The sequence below is a fragment of the Thunnus thynnus genome, chromosome 8 (assembly GCF_963924715.1).
Source record: "Thunnus thynnus chromosome 8, fThuThy2.1, whole genome shotgun sequence".
Classification (NCBI taxonomy): Eukaryota; Metazoa; Chordata; class Actinopteri; order Scombriformes; family Scombridae; genus Thunnus; species Thunnus thynnus.
The window spans coordinates 22,638,400-22,660,846 of NC_089524.1; the positions used below are offsets into that span (position 1 = coordinate 22,638,400).

A 22,447-nucleotide genomic window follows, 5' to 3' on the forward strand; every position below is an offset into this window, starting at 1 on the left:
CAGTAAACAAGAAGTGTGTGTTTCCCTTTAAGGAGCCCCCACCGCTTGCACAGCGGAGGGAGGAGGAGCAGGCCTGCGGAACAGCGGCTGAGGAGGGAAAAAAATCCAACAGAGGACGGTTTCAAGTCCCCCCAATAGAAACTGTGCCTGATTTGTGGCCAATGTTGGAGATGTAAAAAAAAAAAAAAAAAAAAAAAGAGAGAGAGAGAGAGAGAGAGAAAGAGAGGGAGGGAGAGGAGAGAGAAGGAGGAGGGAGGTGGGGGGAGGAGGAGGAGGAGGAGGAGGAGGAGAAGGGGGAGGGGGGGGGAGGAAAAACACTAAAGGGGTAGCTATGGAGATGGAGCGTTTTCCTGGCTGCTTTCTTTGACAGGTGTTGAGTGGGGCAAAAGTCTTAAAACAGAATCCAGCATGTACGCCAAAGGTAAAGGAGCTGTCGTCCCTTCCGATAGCCAAGCGAGAGAAAAGTAAGTGAATTATGCGCTTATATCTAAGAGTTTACCTGCTTATCATACAGGCGAAGGGGGGCAGAGGAGGGGAGTCCAACTTTCTAAACTAGGTAGCCTACTGTAATTTAAAAGGAGCGTACTGTACTAAAGTGCGCTCCTCCGTGCGCCCCCCTCCCCTCCCCTCCCCTCCGACCACCTTAGAGGTGCGCCTCTTAAACTTTTAAGATTTTTTATTTTTTTTTTTAACCCTCTTGTTTTGCACTTATGCACAGGATATTAAGTAATATTGTGTGTTTGTGCATGGCGCGCACGCTTCTCCCTAGTAAGTTCAACCTTTCTGTGTGAGAGAGAGCAATGCATTTATTTTAATGATGCATTGTTGTTGGGGACTGCGCGCTTCTGCAGCACTGAAGCGCATTTTCATTTCATTTCGTGGTGAAACATGTTTTTGGATGAGGGGGGTTTATATGTGTGCTCGTCTCCCTCTGCACCGCTCGGTCGTCTCTGGTGAAGTTTAGGAGAAGAGGCAGCCGGATGGTTGAATTATTTTGTGTGGGGTTTATTTAGAAGGAGAAACGGGCAGCTTGATCGGGATGTTTGCTGTTTTATTTTGAGTGTGAAAACGCCGGGTGCAATATTTTTTAAAAAAACAAACAAACAAAAACCTGGCGATGATGAAGGGAAAAGTTTTGTCCCATTCAGCAGTCATACAGCGGTGGTAAACTTTTTAGCATCCACTCACATGAAGGAGAGTCAGTCATGCTGCCACGAATTGAGCTGTATTATTATAAAAGAAGAGCTTTATTGATGGATGTGTGATCAGCACGTGATTCTTTTTGGTTATTATGTCTGGAAATGTTGCAAAAATCCCTGTGGTGTGGTTTTTAAAAGACAATGCAGTTACATCATGTTTTTTGGGGGGGGCTAGATTTTATGTTAGTGTTAAATTTTCTTCTTTTTTTTTTTTTTTTTTTTTTTTTTAAAAAAAGCACATTTGTCAGTGCATGCATCCATACTTTTGAATTAAGCTAATGCAACTTTTAGACTAAAGCCTGCACTGCTCCTCATGCCTGTTCTTACAATCAATGCTGTCTCGAATATTTCTGTATGGGACCATCGAAAGAGTTGGACCCTCTTTGCATCACAGCACTTTTGATCAGTGTGATCTTTTATCATCATTAGCTATTTTTAAGCTCTAAACAGTCCGAGGTTACAGGCGTGAGCAGGGATCCCCGCTGAGCTGCAATTGTAATCTAAAAACACTGTCAGGTCCTGAGAGGCTGTGCTGCTACACAGAACCTCAAACATCTGCAATAGAAACAGAATTTCTTTAGAGACTCTCTTGTAATTTTTGATGCGTTGCCTTGTCATATTGGATTGACTAGCTTTTGATGAGCTTTCTAGAGATGTGGCTTGCTTATGTGCTTAGTGTAAGCTTCCTTGAATGCGACTTTGTGCATGTCCAGTGCCACAAGCGTTTAATTTTGCTCTGAATTCACGTCACTTTATCGGAATATTGAGTAGCTCTGTGTGTGTTTGTGTCTGTGTGGAGTCGGAGGAGTGAATCCCTAAATGAAAACAGTCCCATGTGGCTTCATGAACAGCAGGCAGAGTGACCTTTGAACCAGCATATGATGCTTTAATGTTGCATATGAACCATCAGCAGATGCTATGCTGCTTTTACACCTGTTTGTGTGCCTCTGTTTTATTTATCCGCAATAGATTGATTCAAGGATGATTAAAATACTGTTTCCGTGCAGTTTTTAGTTGCACTTGCTTGTTCAAGCAGTGTAGATTATGTTCCATGTGTTATTGGGAGTGAAATCAGTGCAGAGGCAGCATGTATTTCAAATGATAGTGTAGGAGGAGGATTAATAATTTAACTCATAAGAAATACAAGTCTTTTGAGAACTGGAAATGATGAATACTTCTGTGTAAAGGCTGCTTGTGAATAACAAAATGACTGGATTTGTTTTATTTTAGTGTTTATATGCATGTATTTTTCACTCCCCATACATCAGAAACTCCACAGTAAATATATTCTTTAAATTTTTGTATATATTTATTTTATTGTGTGTGTGTGTGTGTGTGTGTGTGTGTGTGTGTGTGTGTGTGTGTGTGTGTGTGTGCGTCACAGGCCTATAGGTATTGTCCAGACATAATGGACAATGCTTGCCCTCTCCCCTCACCTGTCTTGTCACCCTAACCTGCCCCGCAGGGCCAACACATGTTTCCTTGTAAATGTGGAGCTCACAACAGCTGCCTCAATGCAGCGCTGAATTAGACTCATATTCATATTTACATATTCATATGAGTCTTTACATATTCAGATATTGAAAAGAGGGCACCCCGGATGGACTTGTATCTGATTAAGGCAGACTCAGTGTGACATCACAGCTGCAGTTCAGAGGATTGATTTCCGAGTCATACGTACATTTATGGAAATAGATAAACTCCAAACATAATAAATACACACTTGAGCTGCTTCTGTAAATCAGCTCTAATCAAATAAATGAATGGTTATTCTCCCTCTGTTATACAAAATAGCTTTTGTATGTGTGCCAGTCTTTTTAATTTAAACTCTGACACTAAACTGAAGTTAGATGGAGAGCATGAAACTTGTTGATTGTTGAGACTAAAGATAAATGCAATTTTGTCCACAGTGGTGTTTTCCTTGCACAGTTGAAAGCAGTCAGACAACACAAGGGTTTCGGCAGGACGTGAGTTACTCTGAAGCCGTTAGAGCTACAACGGAAGAAAGTTGCAGAGGAGAATATTTATTGATGCGAGTATTTAGATTTCTCATGTGGTTGCAATGACTCTTGTCTCATTAAAATTCCCTGAATTTTTCCTGTACGTATTTACACATATTTCAGAGAGGGGGACGCGTATTTTTCTAACACCACACTTATTTGTTTTTCTTGGCAACATGGTGTCATTTTGAGTGACGGCCAGCAGCTGAAGCTGTTGAATAAAAAGTATGGATTAACAAAACTTGGGAAGATATGGAACAGCCAAGAGAAACATAATCATAATCATTTTTTACACCACTGTCTCTTTTAATTTCAAGCAACAAGTGAATTATCTTAACAGGCCTGTGAGGTTTGTTACAGTGTGTGCCATGCTGCGAGTGACCTGGTGTGTACAGGTGTGCAGCGGCAGGCTCTAAAAAGGTTAATAAGCAAAGCAAATGCTTCTCTATTGCATGGTTTGCTCCTCCTGTGTTTACATTGCTGAACACTTCAGTTATCAGCCACTTGAATAGGATACAGTAGTTCTCAGGTTTGGCATACAAAATGTTCCAGTATACAAGCTCAAGTGTGTTTGCGGCATTGTGCACAAAGCCGTGTGTGAACAGTTTGTGTGTGTGTGTGTGTGTGTTTTTTTTTATGTCCCTTAAAGCCTTGAAACCAAGCCTTGAATCTAACCCGTTTGTTCAGAAATACAACATAAAACAAACACTCACACATACATTTCACACTTGGATTCCTCCACACAGCCAAGGCCTCGCCATACAAGTGGAATTCAGCTGCCAGGACTCACTGTCTTGAGATCACAGGTAGCAGGCACGAGGAGGAGTGAAGTGTTTTTTTTTTTTTTGTTTTTGTTTTTTTTTTTGGCCACCCTTGAGAAACATTATTGTGATCAGACATTCAGTAAAAAAGAAAGCACGCTAATAATAATAAAGGTAGAGGAAGAACTGGCGCCCTTGCGACCAAAGAAATTAATTACTCTCCACATGTTTTTTTTTGGTGTTTTATTTAATTTAATTTGAACAGGGGTAATACAACAGCTTCAATATTAATGTGACCTTATTATTTAGTAACTGGAACCTCTTTGAAATGTGCACTGATGAATCAGACATCTTAATTAAAGGTGCCATGCACAAAAATATTTAATAGGTTGATCAAACTAACTCATTTTTTTAAAAGTATGCCCTTAGTTTCCAAAAGAATTCTGCTTGTTTTTTAATACTCTGCGTTTGTTTACAGGCATTTTTTTTGTGTGATTTGGAGTGTTTGGGAAAAGAACTTCAAGTGTAAAGTTAATCAGTTTGTTTTGAACATGGGTTTCTTTACATCCTCCACTCCTCCTCTGGCTCCTCCCACGTATTTACATGCAGTTTAATGGGGATCTTCAGGTTTGAATGCATGGTTTTGATTCTACACAGATGGCTCTGCCATCTGCATTTTAGCCTTTTGAGGGAAGCATAAAGAGCTGCGCACTAACATAGGCAGAAACACTGCACTAAAAGTAAAGAAACCCTTGATTTACCCTCGGCACCCTTTGGCTGACTGTGCTTTCATTCAGATATGTCAACAGTCAATTAATGCTGCCTTTCGTCAGCTGCTTTGGGTGCATCTGCACAAATTTGTTAGTTTTCTCACTTGAAATAAAGGAGACAGTATAAATATTGAGGCTACGTGCCTGAAGTTGTTAATCAGTTTGGCAACAGTGCACACAGACCTTAAGAGCGTGGGTATGTCTTTAATTAGCATAGAGAGAAAAGCAGCATGTATCTGAACAGAGGACAGGTCAATAAGACTTTATGTGTTCCTTAAACATAAAGTCTCTATTGACATAGAAAACAAATGACTCTTTCAAAAGTTTTGAATAATTTTCTTCTTGGTAAGTTAGTTAGGACTGTTGTCCTCACCGACTGCTGTGGGAGGAGGGTTTGGTGATAACAAAACTATGTCAGCTACGTCAATATAATCTCTCTCGCAAATCATTATAAATCTTTCTTCTCTGCCCTTTCTCCTGAGTTTTTGTAAGTGACAATCAAACTTTGGTGAAAACGAACAAGTTGTCAGACAGTAAAACTCTGAGGTTGGAGGACATTTGCAGGTGAGTGTGTCGATAGGTAACCTTAAAAGAGTGAACCCCGGGCTGCTGGTAGAAGAGTGAGAGGACTATATTTATTTCTTTGTGTGTGTCTGTGCGCAGATGCATGTATGCGCCTGTGTGTGTGTGACAGTATGTGGATTAACCCATGGCTAGAGCCATGTGTGTTAACACACTTATTGACACTGATTTGTTTTGACAAAGGAACTGCCATAACAAAGCCAAGCAAATATAAACAGTGTGTGCAGTGGGAATAAGCTTTAGTGAAACAGCTTCACAGTATCACAGGTGTCTCAAACAAGCATTGAGTCTCTCATTAACCTTCAAGTGATAGATCGCTACATTTGCTACCACACACTCAGATCTATACTGCTTTTATATGATGTTTATAAATATTTAATATTTAGTAAATAATATTTTGTGTTTTTATCCAGTTACCCTTTGTATTGCATTCAGTATGCCATTGAATATATAAATTATGCATCCTACGTCAGTATTCTTTTCTGAAAGATGTAGATTATATATGAAAACAGATGTGGTAGCAGGCCTGCTTAATCCTGCTCCATCACTTCCTCCATGCATACCTTACCTCACCGTGCCCCTGCTCTCGCTGTTGAATTATTGAAATGAAGACATGAAAGTTAATTTGCTAACTGTCGGTGCTTTAGCTGGCTAAACTCAGCTGAGATGCCCTTGTCTCTGGAGGCAATTGAAGGAAAGGGAATGCTGGATGGGGCAGCCTGGGGCTAAATGTCAGGTGTGTTTCCTGGGGACGAGACAGTGGGAGAAATCTCCTTGATGTGTGGACGTGGAGCAAAGTACTAGTTAGTCTGCATGAGGTGAGGTAGGTTAGAAAGGAAAAAAAAATCAGAAATGGTGGTGTAGATTTTCTTTTGTTTCTTCAACTCCACTCCCACCAAGATGCTATATGGTGCGAATGATCTTGTAGCTTAAGAGAGGGAGCGTGAGAAACAGATAACAGATGCACCGCTTGGCTTTATGGCTCATTTTAATGTTAACTCACACACCAGCTTTATATCATGAACCTTGATATCGAGTCAAAGCACGGGTCAAACGTTATTCCTCACGCTCAGACTGATCTCCTACTTCTCATCATGTAATTTGCATCCACATACGTTGTTGTTGAATTTCATCTATGGACATCTTTAGCTGAGGAAGGGGAGAGAGAGAGAGAGAGAGAGAGAGAGAGAGAGTGAAATGTGAAGTAGAGGAAACGCGAGATGTGGAGTGGACTACTTGCGGTTTGTCTTGTAAGCATCTCATCTTTTATTCCTGAGTGACATGTGTAACTAGTGCCGAGTTCAGAGGGAATGAATTCAGTTTTACAGTATCCACAGAGGAAAAGTTGAGGCCCTGACCTTCAGTGTTCCTCTGACACAGCGCCCCTGTACAGTACCCCCCACCCCCAACCCCATGTCTCCTTTATCTACCTGGCTTTCCTCGGGCTCTGCTCCATCAGCTCACAAAAAGTCTTCTCCTAAGCCAAGTTACATATACTGCTTCTGACAGAGTAACAAAAGGTGTCCCCTGAAGCCTGGATTGAATGAGTGTTTTTAAATAATGTATTAAAGTCGGGGCAGGTGCCCATCTCTAGGGCATAGAGACCCGGAGGTTATGCATGTAACCAATGTTCCCTGAGGGAGGGAAACGAGGTACAACACATCAGTATGGGGATTGCGTCCTCGCAAGACTAACCTGAAGAACCATTCTTAAAACGCCTGTCAAAGCCAATGAGAGTGTCGCAGGCAGGTGGAGTCCCGCCTTCCCCTGGGGCTACAAAAGACCCTGCACAGTCTCTGCTCCTCAATCGAAACTGCACTTCACCGAGCCAATAGGTGGTGAGGGGCTAACTTGTGTTGTACCTTGATTCCTTCCTCTAGGGAACATTGGTTATATGCAATACCTCCAATTCGTGTTTGGTCGGCACACAGGGTGCAATACGTCAGTATGGGGATATGGCAACACACTAGCACACAGCTACATCACCTTCCTGCTGAGAGCACAGACTGAATGACATCCTTGGCTGTCACATCCAGGCAGTAAAACGTCATGAATGTATTTGGAGAAGCCCATCTCGCACCGGTGCACACATCCTCCACTGAAATCTCTTTAAAAAGAGCCCAAGATGGGGCCATACCCCTGGTGGCGTGCATGTGCACACTACCAGGCATCTGTGCACCCTTGCAGGTATAAGCACGCAAGATGGCCTCTACTATCCAATGAGAAAGGTGTTGCTTGGAAAGTGTCTTCTCTATAACTGGGTTAGCAAGACAGACAAAAAGCTGGTCAATTGTGCATATGTCCCACATTCGCTCAACATACACGTGCAACGCACACACTGGACATAGATTATGCAGACTCCCTTGCTTGGTTAATGCAGATGGGGGCGGTGAAACGGATGTCAGTTCATGCACTGTATGACATGAGGGATGTATATGGGATTAGAACGCAGTATCACCATAGAGCTGTCCAACGATACTGTAAACATGGAGGATGAACACAGAGCGCACGGATGTCTCCCACATGTTTCGCTGAGCACAGGGCCAATAAGAACGCTGTCTTATACAAAAGCATATCAATGCCCACAGACTGTAATAGCTCAAAAGGTGTTACACATGGTATCTAGAGCCTGAGCAAGGTCCCACTGGGGAATCATGATTTTGCGCATTGGCCTTTTATGCTGTACACCCTTCATGAAATGCATCACCAGAGGGTGGGAGCCAGGGGATTTTCCGTCAAATCCCACATGGCAGGCAGAGATAGCTGAGAGATAGATTTCAATAGTGCAAAAGGAAAGGCCTCTTTCCAATAATTTTTGGAGAAATGTCAAAATGTCCACCACAGAGCTTTGGAACTGAATAATATTCCTTTTGTGACACCAACACCGCCACTTGAGCATATATAACCCCTGCGTGGACACTGCTCTGGCACTGTTGTGTCAATAACATTAGCAGGTAACACCATCGCTGTCAGTTTCACCTTTCAGGGGCCAGGCCAACAGATCCCAGATTTCAGGGCATGGGTGCCAAATCTGGTCCTAGGCCTGCGACAGTAGGTCTCTGTGCACAGGAAGACAACACAGAAATGATCTCTGCAAACCCTAGTTTGTTGGGCCAATACTGGGTGATCAGAATCATAGTTAATCTCCCTATGCGCACACACTCCAGTCTGGTCTGGATCAGCGCCACCGGAGGAAATGCGTATAGGAGTGTCTGAGGTCACTGAGGAGCCAGCACATCTAATCCGAGTGGTGCGCTCCCTTCCTGCAGCGAGAAGAACGCAAGACAATGCATGTCTTCTCTCGAGGCGAACAGAACGGTGGTGGCTCTGCCAAACTGACCCCATTCTGTTCCACTACATTGAGGTGCCGTCTCCACTCTCTTGCCAGTGAAAAACCCCTGGAGAGAAGGTCTGCCCTGCCGTTCAGTATTCCCGGGATGTGCGTCGCTCTGAGAGACAGGAGGTGAATGCTGCTGCATGACAGTAGGTTGTGAGACAGAGAGAGGAGAGGAAGAGAGCACGTCCCTCCCTGTTTGTTTATGTGCGCAATTACGCACATATTGCCACTGTGTAATAGAAATGCTGTCCTGACAGCAGACCCATACTGTAAAATTGTCTTAGTGAGAGATACACATCGTAGAGCTCCGACAGATTGATATGCCATGACCTCTCATCATCTGTCCAGGTCTCATTCACATGTGCATTCCTGCAGAGGCCTCCTCAGCCCCATTTGGATGCATCGGTGGTGACCAGAATGTGTGAGAGAACCTGGCCCAGAGGGTCTCCCTCGCTCAATACGCTGGATCTCTCCATGGGAGCAGAGCCCTTAGGCATGTTGTGTAACCACATCCTCTTCTCTCTCCGATGAGAGGAGAACACCTGTCTGGCCTGAACCCAGCATTGGAATTTTCTCATCATCGGCGAGCCCAGATGCACCACTGGAATCATAGAGGACATCAGTCCCAGCAGGTGCTGGCACTGATGGAGACACACAATGCGATGTCCCTGGAACAGAGACAGACATCGGTTGAAAGCAGTCACTCACAGGGATGATAACCGGTTGTCTATAGAATCCAAATCTAGACTGAGAACAAATTTTTCTCTTTTTCTGGTTTATGACAAATCCCAGAGACTGTAGGTGAGTCACCAGCTGGGACGTGTGGGTATCAGCCTGATTCGCCAAGTCCGACAGAATCAGAATATTGTCCAGGTCGTTGAGGGTTCGAATCCCTGGCCTCTGATCGGTGCCAGCACTGCTTCGAGGCATTTGGTGAAATTGCAAGGAGCGAGGGATAAGCCGAATAGCAGAACTCGGTATTTGTGTGCTGTGCTGTTGTAGGCAAAGCACAGAAACTGTCTGTGTCTTGGTAATATCGGCGTGTGAAAATAGGTATCTTTTAGGTCCACCATAGTGAACCAGTCCCCCAGTTGAATCGACTGCATTACCTGATGTAATGTCAGCATTTTTAACTTGAACTTTCTCAGATTTTTGTTTAGTACCCTCAGGTCCAAAATAGGATGGAGACCTCCATCCTTTTTCGGCACCACACAAAGTTAACAGCTGTAAAATCCACCCTTGAGCTTCATTCATGAAGACCCTGCTTATAGCCTCATGTCTGCCGGGCATTTGTGGTACTGCAATGCCCCAAAGTTGGGGAAAACAGACAAATTGTGTCTCATTGCTGCAGGAGAAAATAATTTCCTGCGAGCCAAGTTAGCTGTGAGTGAGGAGGTGGAGCCGACCACAGGACTTCAAGATGCTCAGCTGTGCGGCGGCACAAGTCAATCTGCACAAGCCGGGGTGGTGCCATCAGTCTTGGTCAGAAGATCTCCAGCCCCAGTAAGTGCTGCTTTAGCATGCAACACCAGGAAGGCTTCGTGGGTATCCATCTCGGAGAGAGAAAACCTGCAAGCACTGGAGTTTGATTTTTCAGGTGATTTTTCACCTTCACAGCTTTGCTAAACCCACTGGAAGAGCTTTTCTTTTTGTCAAATGCCATTCCACTTTGTGAGTTAGCTTGCTAAACAAATCGTTAGCTTGCTAAACAGGTGTGGAAAGTGGTTCTGTTAGCAAGGCTTAACAGGTGCATGTTAGCTGGGCTAAACGTGGCAAAGCAGCTAGTTAACGAGCTAAACAAGTGCTGTGTAGAGAGCCTTGGTAGCAACCTCCTGGGTAGGGAACTAGCTCACCTCCAAGCAGGCAGTTCAATGGCCTTGACAGGCATTTTGAGAAAGGTTCTTCAGGTTGGTCTCTTGAGGACGCAGTCCCCATACTGATGTGTTGTACCGAGTGTACCGACCGAAAGGGAACCTCAGATCACACCAGGCTCTGCCATGAAAATTTCATTGGCGCAGTGCTCATGGGAATCTCTGTTCGATCCTGTACAGTGCGGACGAGGTGTATAGGAGATGATTCCTGCTGCTGGGTATTTCACACTGCAAAGAAGCCCTCTTTTTCTTTACCCCAGAACCTGTGGAATTTAAACGTCCACTGAATTACACAGGCCGATCAAGCAGAAAGTTAAATGGTTTTGTCTGCATTACAGTACACAATTCAGGTAGCGTAATACCTATACTAGATACAAATAAAAACCTCTGAGGTGAACAAATAACTTTTCGCATACATTTCCAGACAACACCTAATTAAACGTGGCGAACTTCCACATTCCTTAACACAACACTCATCAGTTTCACTTGACGGTACCAAGACAATCGCTCCATTCAATATCAATATTAAACATTTATAATAATCAGTTTGCTCTTACGTGTGACTCATGCCTCTCACAATCTGCTTCTTTAGAGAGCCAAATACTGACCTCCCTGCTGTAACCACATCCACACAAACAAAAACAAGATGCACACGCACTAGATGAAAAACTCTAATGAAAACTAAATTTTTTTTTTTGGCTGGACTGCAGGGACCACCCCAAAAACGCTGACTGAGTGACTGAGTGAAGTCGGCTGGGTGTCGCCACGTGTCGCCACTTCCTGTTTACTTCGTCTTTTTAAACAGCGTGTTTACACTATGTATCTGAAATGGGTGTTGATACAGTCATATCTGATGTAAGAATGAGAAATATGGGAGGCAATAACATCTAGTGTCTAGTACTAGTTGTAACTGGTTTGGACCAGCTGTAGCAGATAATTTTCTTGTAGCAGATGGTTGTCAAGACGTTGCGGTGAAATTCTATGATATCTTTTAGGAGATAAAGAATCAGGTTGTTCAACCGTAGCCCAGCTCATTATTGATTCAATCAGTATCATCCAGCAGCATCAACCCAAACATCATAACTCTGTGTCTGCTCCGGCCTTGACGCATGTGATCAGCATAAAAACAGTTGGCTACCATACGCAAAAGTGCAGCAGCTCCCCTCTACTCCATTTCAGACCTGGAGACGATTGCATACAGATTCTGTGGTGTCTGTCTAGGCTTTCTGCATTGTGATAAAAATATTGAGTCGCTCCTTTGTTCTTGCGATGGGGCAAAGGTCGATTTTGTCGTGACATGGTTAGAGTGAGGGATCCATGTGTGTCTGTCTGCAGGGCTATATATTGAGTGTCTGAGATGTTTTCTGATGCCTGGGCCAGCTGCAGTAGTCTTGATCCCTTCTTGTCTTATGAATGATGGGTGATATGGAGATGGTTTGATTTTAATAGATCGGATTCAGAACAAGCCACAATCTTTTGTAAAATTTCTGCCTTTTTGCTCCCTCAGTTAAAAACAGCCTGTCATTCAGTCTGAGGAATAGTTCAAGATTTGGGATATAAAAGCTTTCTTGTCAAGAGTTCGCTGAGAAGATTGATACCACTCTTCTGTTTGTATAGCAGATATGAAGTTACCCCTGCAGTCAGTTAGCTTAGCTTAGTATAGTTTATCTACTCAACATGTTATATCTCGTGCAAAAACTGAAGTGTAAAAATGACACAATTTGCTTTTATGGGGAGTTATGTGTTGCACTATTTTGTGGTTGGGAGCATTGACTTTTTGGCATCTTGTTGTTGCCGTGAGGTTGCCAGGCAACCAGACTTTTCCCTGCTGTCGGATCAACACAAACTGAATGTGTTTTTCTGATTTGTGAAAATATGAGTTTTATTCTTGGTCACTGCACTAGTTGGTCCAAATTTGAAACAAAATGAACAAGATTCATCAAAATTATTTAAATTGTATAATAGGTAAATAAGTTTATTATTATTAGTTTTAGATAAGTATTATTTGTTCCCTCATGACTAAATTGCTCAACCTGCTGGACTAGAGCACAGCTGCCATATTTTTCCTTTCAGCCACAGTTTCTACCATTACTTTGTGTGTATAATAAAGGCTCTGTGTTGTTAGCCATTTCAGCATAGATATCAACACAAATGTCATATTCTTTAGTGCCAAAAGATTTAAAGCATGATAAACATATTTTGCTATTAACACTAAATCAAATGAATCCTTGTAATGTGAAAGGCATGTTAGTAGAGCCAAACCCACTGAGAATCAACAACCAACTCTTCAGCTCTTTTTTTTCCCCTGTATTTGAATTATAGCAAACAATCTTACACAAGCTGTGAGAAAGTGTGTGTATTTTTCTCTGGGTTTAATGGACTAAACTAGAGCTAAAGTGTGAGTGATTTTTGGACTGAACATTTGTAAGGAAGTAGGAGTCTACTCCATTGGGGTGCTCATGTTGCTCGGTCTCTGCTGGATATGCATGGAATTGTTTGCTAACACATCATCTGTAACAACTTGATAAGCCAATAGTATATGAGGGCTGTGTTTCTGTGAGTTTGTTTAAGAGTCATTCATCATCAGAAATTATTTACAGATTGTTGTTTGGCCATTTTTCCAGTCTTACATCTGGTGCATCAGGCTGCATCAACATGTGTCTGACACCCAGAAAGCAGTGTGGTGATATCCGAGAGTCAAACTTCAACCACGTCTGAGGATATTTTTGGTCTTCTCTGTCCATGTTGCCCTCAGTGTCTACACTGTTTTGTTTTCAGCCTCTATGCCTCAACAGCATACTTCCTAAAACCACAGGAATATGGCAGAGTGCCACAGAGTCTCTTTAGCTCAAAGCTGTGGCGCTTTACATCACACATTTACAACCCCTCCATGGTGTATATGATCTTCATACTGTAAAATCTTGTTTATCTAAGCTCCATCTCAGATAACACAGTGATGATTTTCTGCCAATTGTGCACATTTGTTGTACTTTCCTATCTGAAGGGATACTTTGAATCACATATACAGATGAAGAGAGGATGAGCTTGTTTTTAATTATGAAATAATATTTTATATGTTTTTTAAAGTGAAATGAGGGTGTTTGAGTAGTGTAAAGAATGTGATCCTCAACACTAACGTCTCTCTTTTTTTCCCTCTGTCTTTGTGTTCCAGGTTAGCTTTATATGTGTATGAGTATTTGCTGCATGTCGGCGCACAGAAATCAGCACAGACCTTCCTGTCAGAGGTAAGAAGTTTTTTCACTTTGACTTCCTGTACCTAAAGCATGAGTGTGATTCCCCCTCTATTGTGCAACCAGGAATGGAATTAACATTATAACTTGTTCAGGGTTCAAGCAGCTGTTGAGTAATCTTAGTACAAGTCAGGGTCTGGACAGTGAAAACCAAGATGTGTTCTTTAGAGTTGTTGAACAACAACAATGTTCTTTGGACTCTTTATTAATTTGTGAAAATGTGGACATGGCATTGTTTGGGCTACTTGACATTACCTGCTCTTCATTATTCAATTTGTAATCATAAACATGATATAATTAGAGCAGTTTGACATATTGTAAGCATAGAAGCGTGACATTTAAGAGGCTGAACCAGTCCCTGTTAAGTTAAATCGAGTGTACGTTGAGTATTTGAAACCATTCCAAGCATAACCATTTGTCCCAGGTCTGCTAGACTTATTAGTCTCATATTAGGCTCCTGAGCTGTCCAAGAGGTAAGGTCTCTAATGTGTTGCATCCTCTTCCTTAATGGACATCCTTCCTGGTCCCGTGTCCAGGCCTTGTGCTTGTACAACACCTCTCCTGCCCACTGATCTTATTCAGCTCCACTTAATACACTCCCCAACACAGAGAGAGCTCTAATGGCAAGCAAAGGCAGGTCTACATCATTCAACTTTAATGCTGACATCATTTATCTGTCATTTCAGCAGGTGAGCTCAGGTTAGAGTCACAAAGAGATACTGTTGCACCCGCATGAGCTCAGTTTAGATGAGCAATTCAACTCTTCAACAGTTTTAAATGAGCTTTTCTCTTGGTTTTGTGAAAAGCAGTCTTATACTTTGGATTAAATTGATAATTTGACATTTTGAGAAACATACTTTTTGTCTTTCTTCTAAATATGAAGCTATAGTTTGCAACTGGTTAGCTTAGCTTAGCTTAAAGACTAAAAACCAAAAGACTAAAATAAGACTAAAAACTAGCTCTGTCCAACGGTAACAAACCCGCCTTCCAGCATTTCTAAAGCTCACTAATTAACATGTTATATCTTGTTAGTTTAATCAGTACAAAATCCAAAATGTAAAAACTACAAGTTGTGGTTTTATTGGGGGTTGTAGGGTTTGATTATTTGTTTGCTGGGTTCAATGACTTCCTGGCATCCTGTCATCAACATGAGGTTGCCAGGAAACCAGCACAGGCTCCAGAGATTTCCCCATGTTAGTGCTAAGCTAAGCTAACTGGATGCTAGCAGTAGATTGGATGCTAGATTTTCATCATCTAACTCTTCAGTGAATGTCAAACCATTCCTTTAATAGGCTGCACCTTTAGAGTAGTCTTGCCTCTGTGAGGTTTGTCAGTGCTCTCAAACACAACCATTTATTTCACTTCTGACTTGGTCTGCACAGCAAAACAAGCTGTAAAAGAACTATCACTATCAATGTTAGATGATAATGCCCTCATTTTATTCGTTAAAAAAGTGATATCTCCTCCTGTGGCGTTGAAATGTTTCGATTCTTTCATGGATAAAACTCCAAAAAAAGAAAAAAATCCCCTTGTTGGTATGTGGATGTATCAATCAGACGCAATCAGACAGAAATCAGTTGCCTTTGCTTATAGTGCAGGCAGGCAGGCAGGCAGCGGGTTGAGCAGGACTGGAGGCCGGCCCAGCTGCCAACAACCTGAAGCGGACGGCTAAAATATGAAGCAGAGATAGGGAAGCCGCACAGAGAGATTAAGTGGTCGGGCTGCAGAGAGTCTCGCAGATTTCAGAGCCCTTGTGGGTGAATCATCTCCCAGAGATTGAGTGTTATTGGTGAGCTGCTGGAAAGGGGTGAAGTTCTGGGTCGCAGGCAACCGGAGGCGTACACGCAACCCCCCCCCCCCCCCAAACCAGCACACAATCAAACAGGAATTAAAACAGACAGAAAGAGATTAAAGCAACATTCACGCAGACACACACATAAACAGTCCATGTCCACAAGGCATGCATGCTAAGACTGCTAAGTCAATTTGACGCCAGTTGTCTCAAATGTTGCGCCTGCAAGAGTATATCGCTTAATGAATTTGTTTATTACAACCATGGCATGGTTTTTATTTAGTTGTCTTATATGGTCAGAATGAGCGTATTTGCATTAGACTGACAGTAATGGGTACTTCAGAGCTAACGCAGCAGCTTGAACTTTCACCTTTTCCCCTGCATGCGGTTGTAGCCGTAGGTTTTAAAGTGAGTGTTTTCTCACGAGTATAAGAAAAACGGCTGCAAACAGTCAAGATTTGTTAAAGCCTACTCATCTACATCACTCAATGTTCAATTACCATGTTACTGCTCACTCATCGTTCTCCAGCTCTTCTTGAAGCACACAAGACCTGATCACCCTCTGCTTTTATTTCATCCCAGTGTTTCTTTGATCCTCCCACTTTTTAAACTTCTGTTCCTCATTTTGTTCTCCTCCTAAACCTCCTCGCTGTTTATTACCTTCTTGTTTCTCTCTCATTCTCCTGCTTCTTCCTCCTCGCCAGCGAAAACACAAGCAAATGATAAAAACATTGAACGATGCACGCGTCCCATTAAGAAACAAAATGCTGCAAATAAAATAGAATAAAACTGAGAAAGACATTCACCATTGACAACACACGGTTGCATAAATAAAGACACTGCAAATACAGAAAAGCACAAGTAAATAAAGACATGCTGCACATTCAACAAAACAGATCAGCACAGTTATAAAACAATAGAATCGAGTGCCGAAGTTCATTTTTGACTTGAAAACAGTAGTATAAAGTGGAGATGCAGTTGAACACTCAAAAGTATCTCAAATTAAGATTGTTTGCTTTTTTGTCAAAGCGCAACAGAGGTTTCTGGGGGACACTAAAAACTAATGAGCACTGCAGTAATTAGTAGGCTAATGCTAGCTATATGGCTAATATCTTCCATAATGTCTGATTCAAGGGTTTAAAACTAAAATTAACATTGTTGTTATTGTCATTTAACAACGCTGTTGACAGGTTTCCCATTTCAGCAAATCACGTCAAGTGTCCCCCAGATACTTGTGGTGTGTTTTGTACCATTTGTTGCGTGTCTGTGTTAGCTAGTGTGTTTATTTATGCCCCATATGTGTGTATTTTATTAGCAGTGTTTTTTTTTTTCTTTCTAAATGCAATGTATCTGTGTCTCAAAGCTATTGTCTAGAGCTCTCTTGGCCTCTGTATCAGTCTTTTTTTAACACACACACAAATGTTTCAATAGATAAGGGAGTTCTATCCTCGCAGGTAAACTAAAGGCACACACACACACACCTGCTCAGTGCCATCTAATGAGAGCGCTATCACCTGGACTCTCCTGCCTCAATTAGCCTCTGTTCCTCCTTCTGCGGGGAGCGCACACACACATACACACACACACACACACACTCACATTTATAGTATACACACAATACACTTCTGTCCCCGAGAGGACTTTGCCACTCTCTGCTCTCCTACACAGTGCAGCACTCAGCTCTTTAGCAGCATTAAATCAACAGGCCCACACCCACATATGGCACATCACATAACTATAAACTGCACTGGGGAAATCTATAGAATAGACACTTTAATAGAAATCTGAAGCTTGTGTCTGTTTTTCTATATATATATATATATAAAGAAAAATAGAGAAATCTTGCCGCTGTCATGCTGTCCTCACACACTCCGGTGAATCATCTCTCAGACTGTACGAATGCACTGAATCTGTGCGTTTGTGTGCTCGGAGTCATGTCAGTAGGAGTGTGTGAAGCAGGCAGCGGGGCTGCTATCTCTCACTGAATCTTATCTCAGTGTCCAGATACAGGCAGGAGCTCTGCTGGTTTGTGAGGGCAGTGGAGAGGGCTGCTGCTTCAAGACAGTCACAGTGTCTTATCCACAAACTCCGCACTACACTGCACTGCGCTGCCCGTCAGCCTATTTTTCTGTCCGACGATCGCTCTGTCTGTCCAAAGTTGGGAGGACAGTTGAGCAAAATTATTATATTATGCATAAAACATGTTGCAGTGTCTTAATTTTTCTTTCCCCTCTTCTGTCTTCTCCCCTCGATCTTCTTTCTCTATCACTCTCTTTTTCTTCCTCTCAGATCCGATGGGAGAAGAACATCACACTTGGGGAACCTCCAGGATTTTTACACTCATGGTGGTGGTATGTATACGTTGATCCTCTCTCTCTTTCTTGACCACACACACACACACACACACACACACACACACACGTTCTTCAACAGCTCACATTCATACTGTAGACGTACTCTTGACGGTCTGAAAGAATGTGCAGAGGTGGAGAGGGACAGTAATTGCAGGGAATGCTAAGTGCATCATCTCACACATGTTTAAGTGCTGTACTCTGGGCGTCCCTCTGATTGACAAGTGAGCTAACTTCCCTCACTCTGTTATTTAATCCGGGCCATTTTCTTTTTAAACCGCACATCTGAACCAGAGTCAAACTGACCAATAAAAGTCAAGTCAAGTCATTTACAAGTCCTCTATTTTAAAGATTTCAAAGCAGGGAACTTTTGAGATATTGTTTAACATGATTCTCCATCTGACAGAACAAGGCTCTGACGTGGGTTGTTCTTCTGTTCTTTCAGCTTCTTTAAACAAATCTGTCAGATCTGTTAATCCTTGATAAATAGAAGACAGTGTTTTCTATCTGGCTGGAAGAGCGGGGGTCAGTGGGCTGACAGCCTTACACGTAAACTGTTTGTCTGAATTAGAGGGAGTGGGAACACCCAAAAGCAGGGTTCCCCTTTCCTGTTGCCACGCCAAGAACTAGAAAATCCAACTAGAGGGGAGCAGGCGGGCTGTAAGGAGGAAACTGGGCAGCTGGAATGAGTGCAGACAAAGAGGCAGGCGGGCAAGCAGTCAGGGAGGTTGAGAGGCTGAATCCTCAGCACGGGAGCACGAGGGCAAAGAGAGCCGGAATAAGAGGTTTGACAGGCCTGCTTTGTTTGTCATTCATGCTATCCTGCTCATCCCCAAAGCCCCCCGGCTGGCCCTGTGTAATAAACCCGGACATGCAGCTTCATTCATTCATCCTCTCTGGCCCCAGTGTGTTGTAATTGTGCAGCCTGTTGACACAGCTCATAATGGTCCTTAAAGAGCCTGGCTTCTCTCAACCTGACAGCTCTCGATTGGACAGCTACCAGTAATACTGACAGAATGACATACACAAACATACAGCGCAGCATAAGTTTGCTCTCGCCTCTGCCCTAACCTATAAGAGAGCTCAAGAGGGCTCAGGAGGACTTGCCCAGTGTGTGTGTGTGTCTGTGTGTGTGAAAGCGGGAAACAGAGCACTTGTATTGTGTGTTCTGACTGTATTGATATATTTCGGAGTGTGGGAGATGACCTAGTGTGTGAGTGTGTGTGTGTGTGTGTTATGGGCTGTCAAAATTGGCCGTATGAACGTAGACCTCTCTCTCTCTGTCTGTGCCGTGGTTGGTGTCTTGGGATCAAATGAATAATTTGTAATTGATATGTTATTCGATAGCCTAATTTTTTTACAGGTTAGGTAGTATTCATACTGGTTACCAAAATCTAAAGCATTATCAAACGGGGCTTTTTTAGATTGCTCGGAGTGCAAATCACTCTCTCTGTGGCTGAGCTGGGTTGTGAATTCTCTGCCATCATTACCACATGGTTGTTGTTGAATAATTCGCTCGTTTCAGCTTGACCTACATTTCATTTTCAATCAATGAAAGTGACGTTGTGTGACTCCTGTCCATCATGGAGTGCATTCAGTGCGGCGGCCCAGGCCCACACGAGAATTCGAGAGGCAGACGGCCGTGGTAGTGCTGCTTTTTTCACGGTTGAATATTAATTTTTACAATTGAGTGTCTGTTTTTTTTTAACAATTCGATTATATAATCGAATTTCAGATATTCATTGACAGCCCTAGTGTGTGTGTGTGTGTGTGTGTGTGTGTGTGCTAGAGAGCAGTTGGAGAGTAGGCTGCTGCTGATTAGCCAGGCTGGGCAGGGCAGGGCTCCAGTGTTGTATGACCTAGCTGAGGGGCGTCTGTCTGGGCCACGCAGCACGTGGACATGGAGACTCACTGGGGGTGGGGTCCGGGGGTCGTTTGGTGGAAAGGAGGGGAAGGTGGTAGTGGTGGTGGTGATGGTGGGGGGGGGGGAGTCCCTTGTCCACCCCTCCCAACCTTCAGCCTCCCCCAAAACAAAAGCTCCAGATGGTAGGAAAGCCACCAACCTCCCTCATCCCTCACCCTTCGCTCCCCCTCCCTCAACCTTTGTCTGGAGGCCTGTCCTTTGTTTGCGGAAGAGAGACCCCCGAACGGATTAACTCTTTGCATTCCAGCCTCTTTTGTGTTAAACAGCCAAATCTAAGACCCCGACCCCACCGCCACCCTGGCCCCACCCCCGTTGTCCCCTCCTCAGCACCTCACTGGGGTTTTCTTCCCTCCTGTCTCTGCCTCTGTGGCTGTTTCCTGTAGGACGGCGTTGTTGGGGGGTGGAAGCTTCAGAATAAGACTAGAGCTGTAAGAGGGTGATGTTGGGGGAGGAAGAGGGAGGCTGGAGGTGGGGGGTCACTCATCCACATCTGTTGTTATGGGTGGAAGGATAAAGAAAAGGCTCTGCGAGGGCTGCAGGTGTTGATTGTGTCATTAGCTCCCTCTCTATTGGCTGCAGCTAGTTGTCTCCTCCTTATCCCAAAATCGATTGCTTTAACCAGTTTTCACTGGATGGCCGCCGAATCCTGAATACACCCCCCACTCACACACACACACACACACACACACACACCTCAAACACACAAAACATACACACGCACATGAAAATCCCAGCACAACAACAGTATGTAGAGGGATCCTGTGTGTGAATAGCCCCTAGCTGAAATTCTTGTTTGTGAGGGGCAGAGAAAACAGAATGAGAGCAGACGTCTTTTGCTCCCAAATGTCTGGCCTTCTCTTTATAAACACAGGTATCAGACAGTCTTCTTCAACTTTCTTCTGTATTGTCGTGTTCACGTCATAGCGTTTAGACTGTAAATATGAGCAGATGAGTCCGCAAAAACAAGATATCAGGAATTTCTGGCAGCTTCTTTACTCCCACTTGATGAAAAGCACCCCGGAAAAATCAACAAACTGTTGGCAAAATGGCCGCAAAGCCACCAAAGCTGGCCGCTACATCTAAATAAAACATAATATTAAGACGAATACAATTGATTCAGCTAATTTAAAAGGAGCTAACACAGTTTGTTTGTATCTGGTTTCATCTGTTAACGAACCGCTACAAATATATAAAAGGATAAAAAATAGCTAATATAGGCTATTTATCTGGTGTGGCTACAAAGCTAGAAGGTGGGGTAACCATTTCAGAATGATGGTTCCAAGTGGGAGTAACGGGAGGTTTTCCTATTGTAGCATATCCAAATACAATCATAGTCAGGGAGAAATATGTTGATGCAAGTCGTAGACCACTTACTAGTGAATTTCTTTGAAATTCTGAAATATGAAATAAGCGATTGCAAAACAATTTATAGTTGTTCAGTTTGGAAGAATTAGGTCATACTTCCATTTATAACAGCTCATTTTAAAAATCAAAATCAATTCATTTTAATTCATTTGCTTCAGTGGATTTGCTTGCAGGAGTAGATCTCAGATCTTTCAGCTCAACTTTGGTGAACTTTGATGTATGAACCTCTCATTGTGAACCAGTTGCAAACCCTCTTGACACCCTGATGTTTCGGGCAACGGCTACCTGGAGAGTCCAAAATGGAGGAAGCTTGCATATTAGCTGGGACAATTCAAATATATACAACCCTCCTCCACCGAAGAGAAGCAGCATGGTCCACAGTCAGTCTCCAGCATCACGTATTTCGCAATATTTTTGAGTGAATTTCATTGTTTGTGATGTGACAGGAAATGTATATCCAGTTCAGATGACACCATAACGTGGGTCAAACTTGTGTTTGTGGTCTATCTGAACGGGTCAACGCCCATCCGCCTCCCTACCAGAGCTGAATGCATGTCAGATACGCCCTGGCTTGGATGATGAAATATTTTTGTTAGTTTTAATTTAATGATGTAGAGGTTGAAGCAGTATTCAACCGACTCCCTCAAAAGAGTTAGAGAGAGAAAGAAAAAAAGAGATAAAAAATTTAGAGAGAGAAATAGAAAGTTCATGTGTGGGCTGGAGCGCGAGAGAGACGGATGGTTTGATGGACAGAAGGAGAAAAATGAAACTGAAACTTTTAGTTGGTAATTACTTTAATGAATTTCTGTGCAGTTCTGCACTGCAGACTTGTGTCTCTGCAGCCTGCGACAGCTGTCCCACATGAGTGTGTCCAACATGGATCGAACGCACGTTAGACCCGCGTCGCAGACATGACTTCATTTCATAAGCCGTCAGTCTTCTTGCAGTGTATTTATTAGCCACTGGGTCCAAAGGGAGTGTTGTTGATTTACATGGCACAGTGATGTTGTTGTTTCCTCCTGCTGACTGAATGCATTGTTGCCACCAGGAGACTAGCTGGAGTTTGAGTCAAGGTAATAAAGACAACTGGAAGGCTTGTGTTTCCCCGCCTCCTCTCTTTGATTGCCCCATTAAGAAAAGCCTGTTGTGATAAGAGGAGAAGCAGAAAGCGTGGTCGGATGTCTGTAACTTTACTTTTTAGACTCTCTGCTTCTTTCACTCATGCTCTCTCTGCCTCCTTATCT

At 43.1% G+C, this 22,447-nt stretch overlaps 1 protein-coding gene across 2 annotated transcripts in view; it reads left to right on the plus strand.

Annotated features, from left to right (window-relative positions):
- Nucleotides 1–291: 291 nt before the first annotated feature.
- ssbp4 (single stranded DNA binding protein 4) overlaps nucleotides 292–22,447 on the plus strand; it is an 89,623-nt gene continuing 67,467 nt past the window's right edge. The window contains exons 1-3 of one of the 2 annotated variants that reach the window (XM_067597234.1): nucleotides 292–464; nucleotides 13,693–13,765; nucleotides 17,853–17,914. In XM_067597234.1, coding sequence (XP_067453335.1) covers nucleotides 409–464; nucleotides 13,693–13,765; nucleotides 17,853–17,914 — 191 coding nt within the window. In that variant the 5' untranslated portion in view covers nucleotides 292–408. The remainder of the gene's footprint in view (nucleotides 465–13,692; nucleotides 13,766–17,852; nucleotides 17,915–22,447) is intronic. The other variant, XM_067597235.1, reaches the window with a different exon arrangement.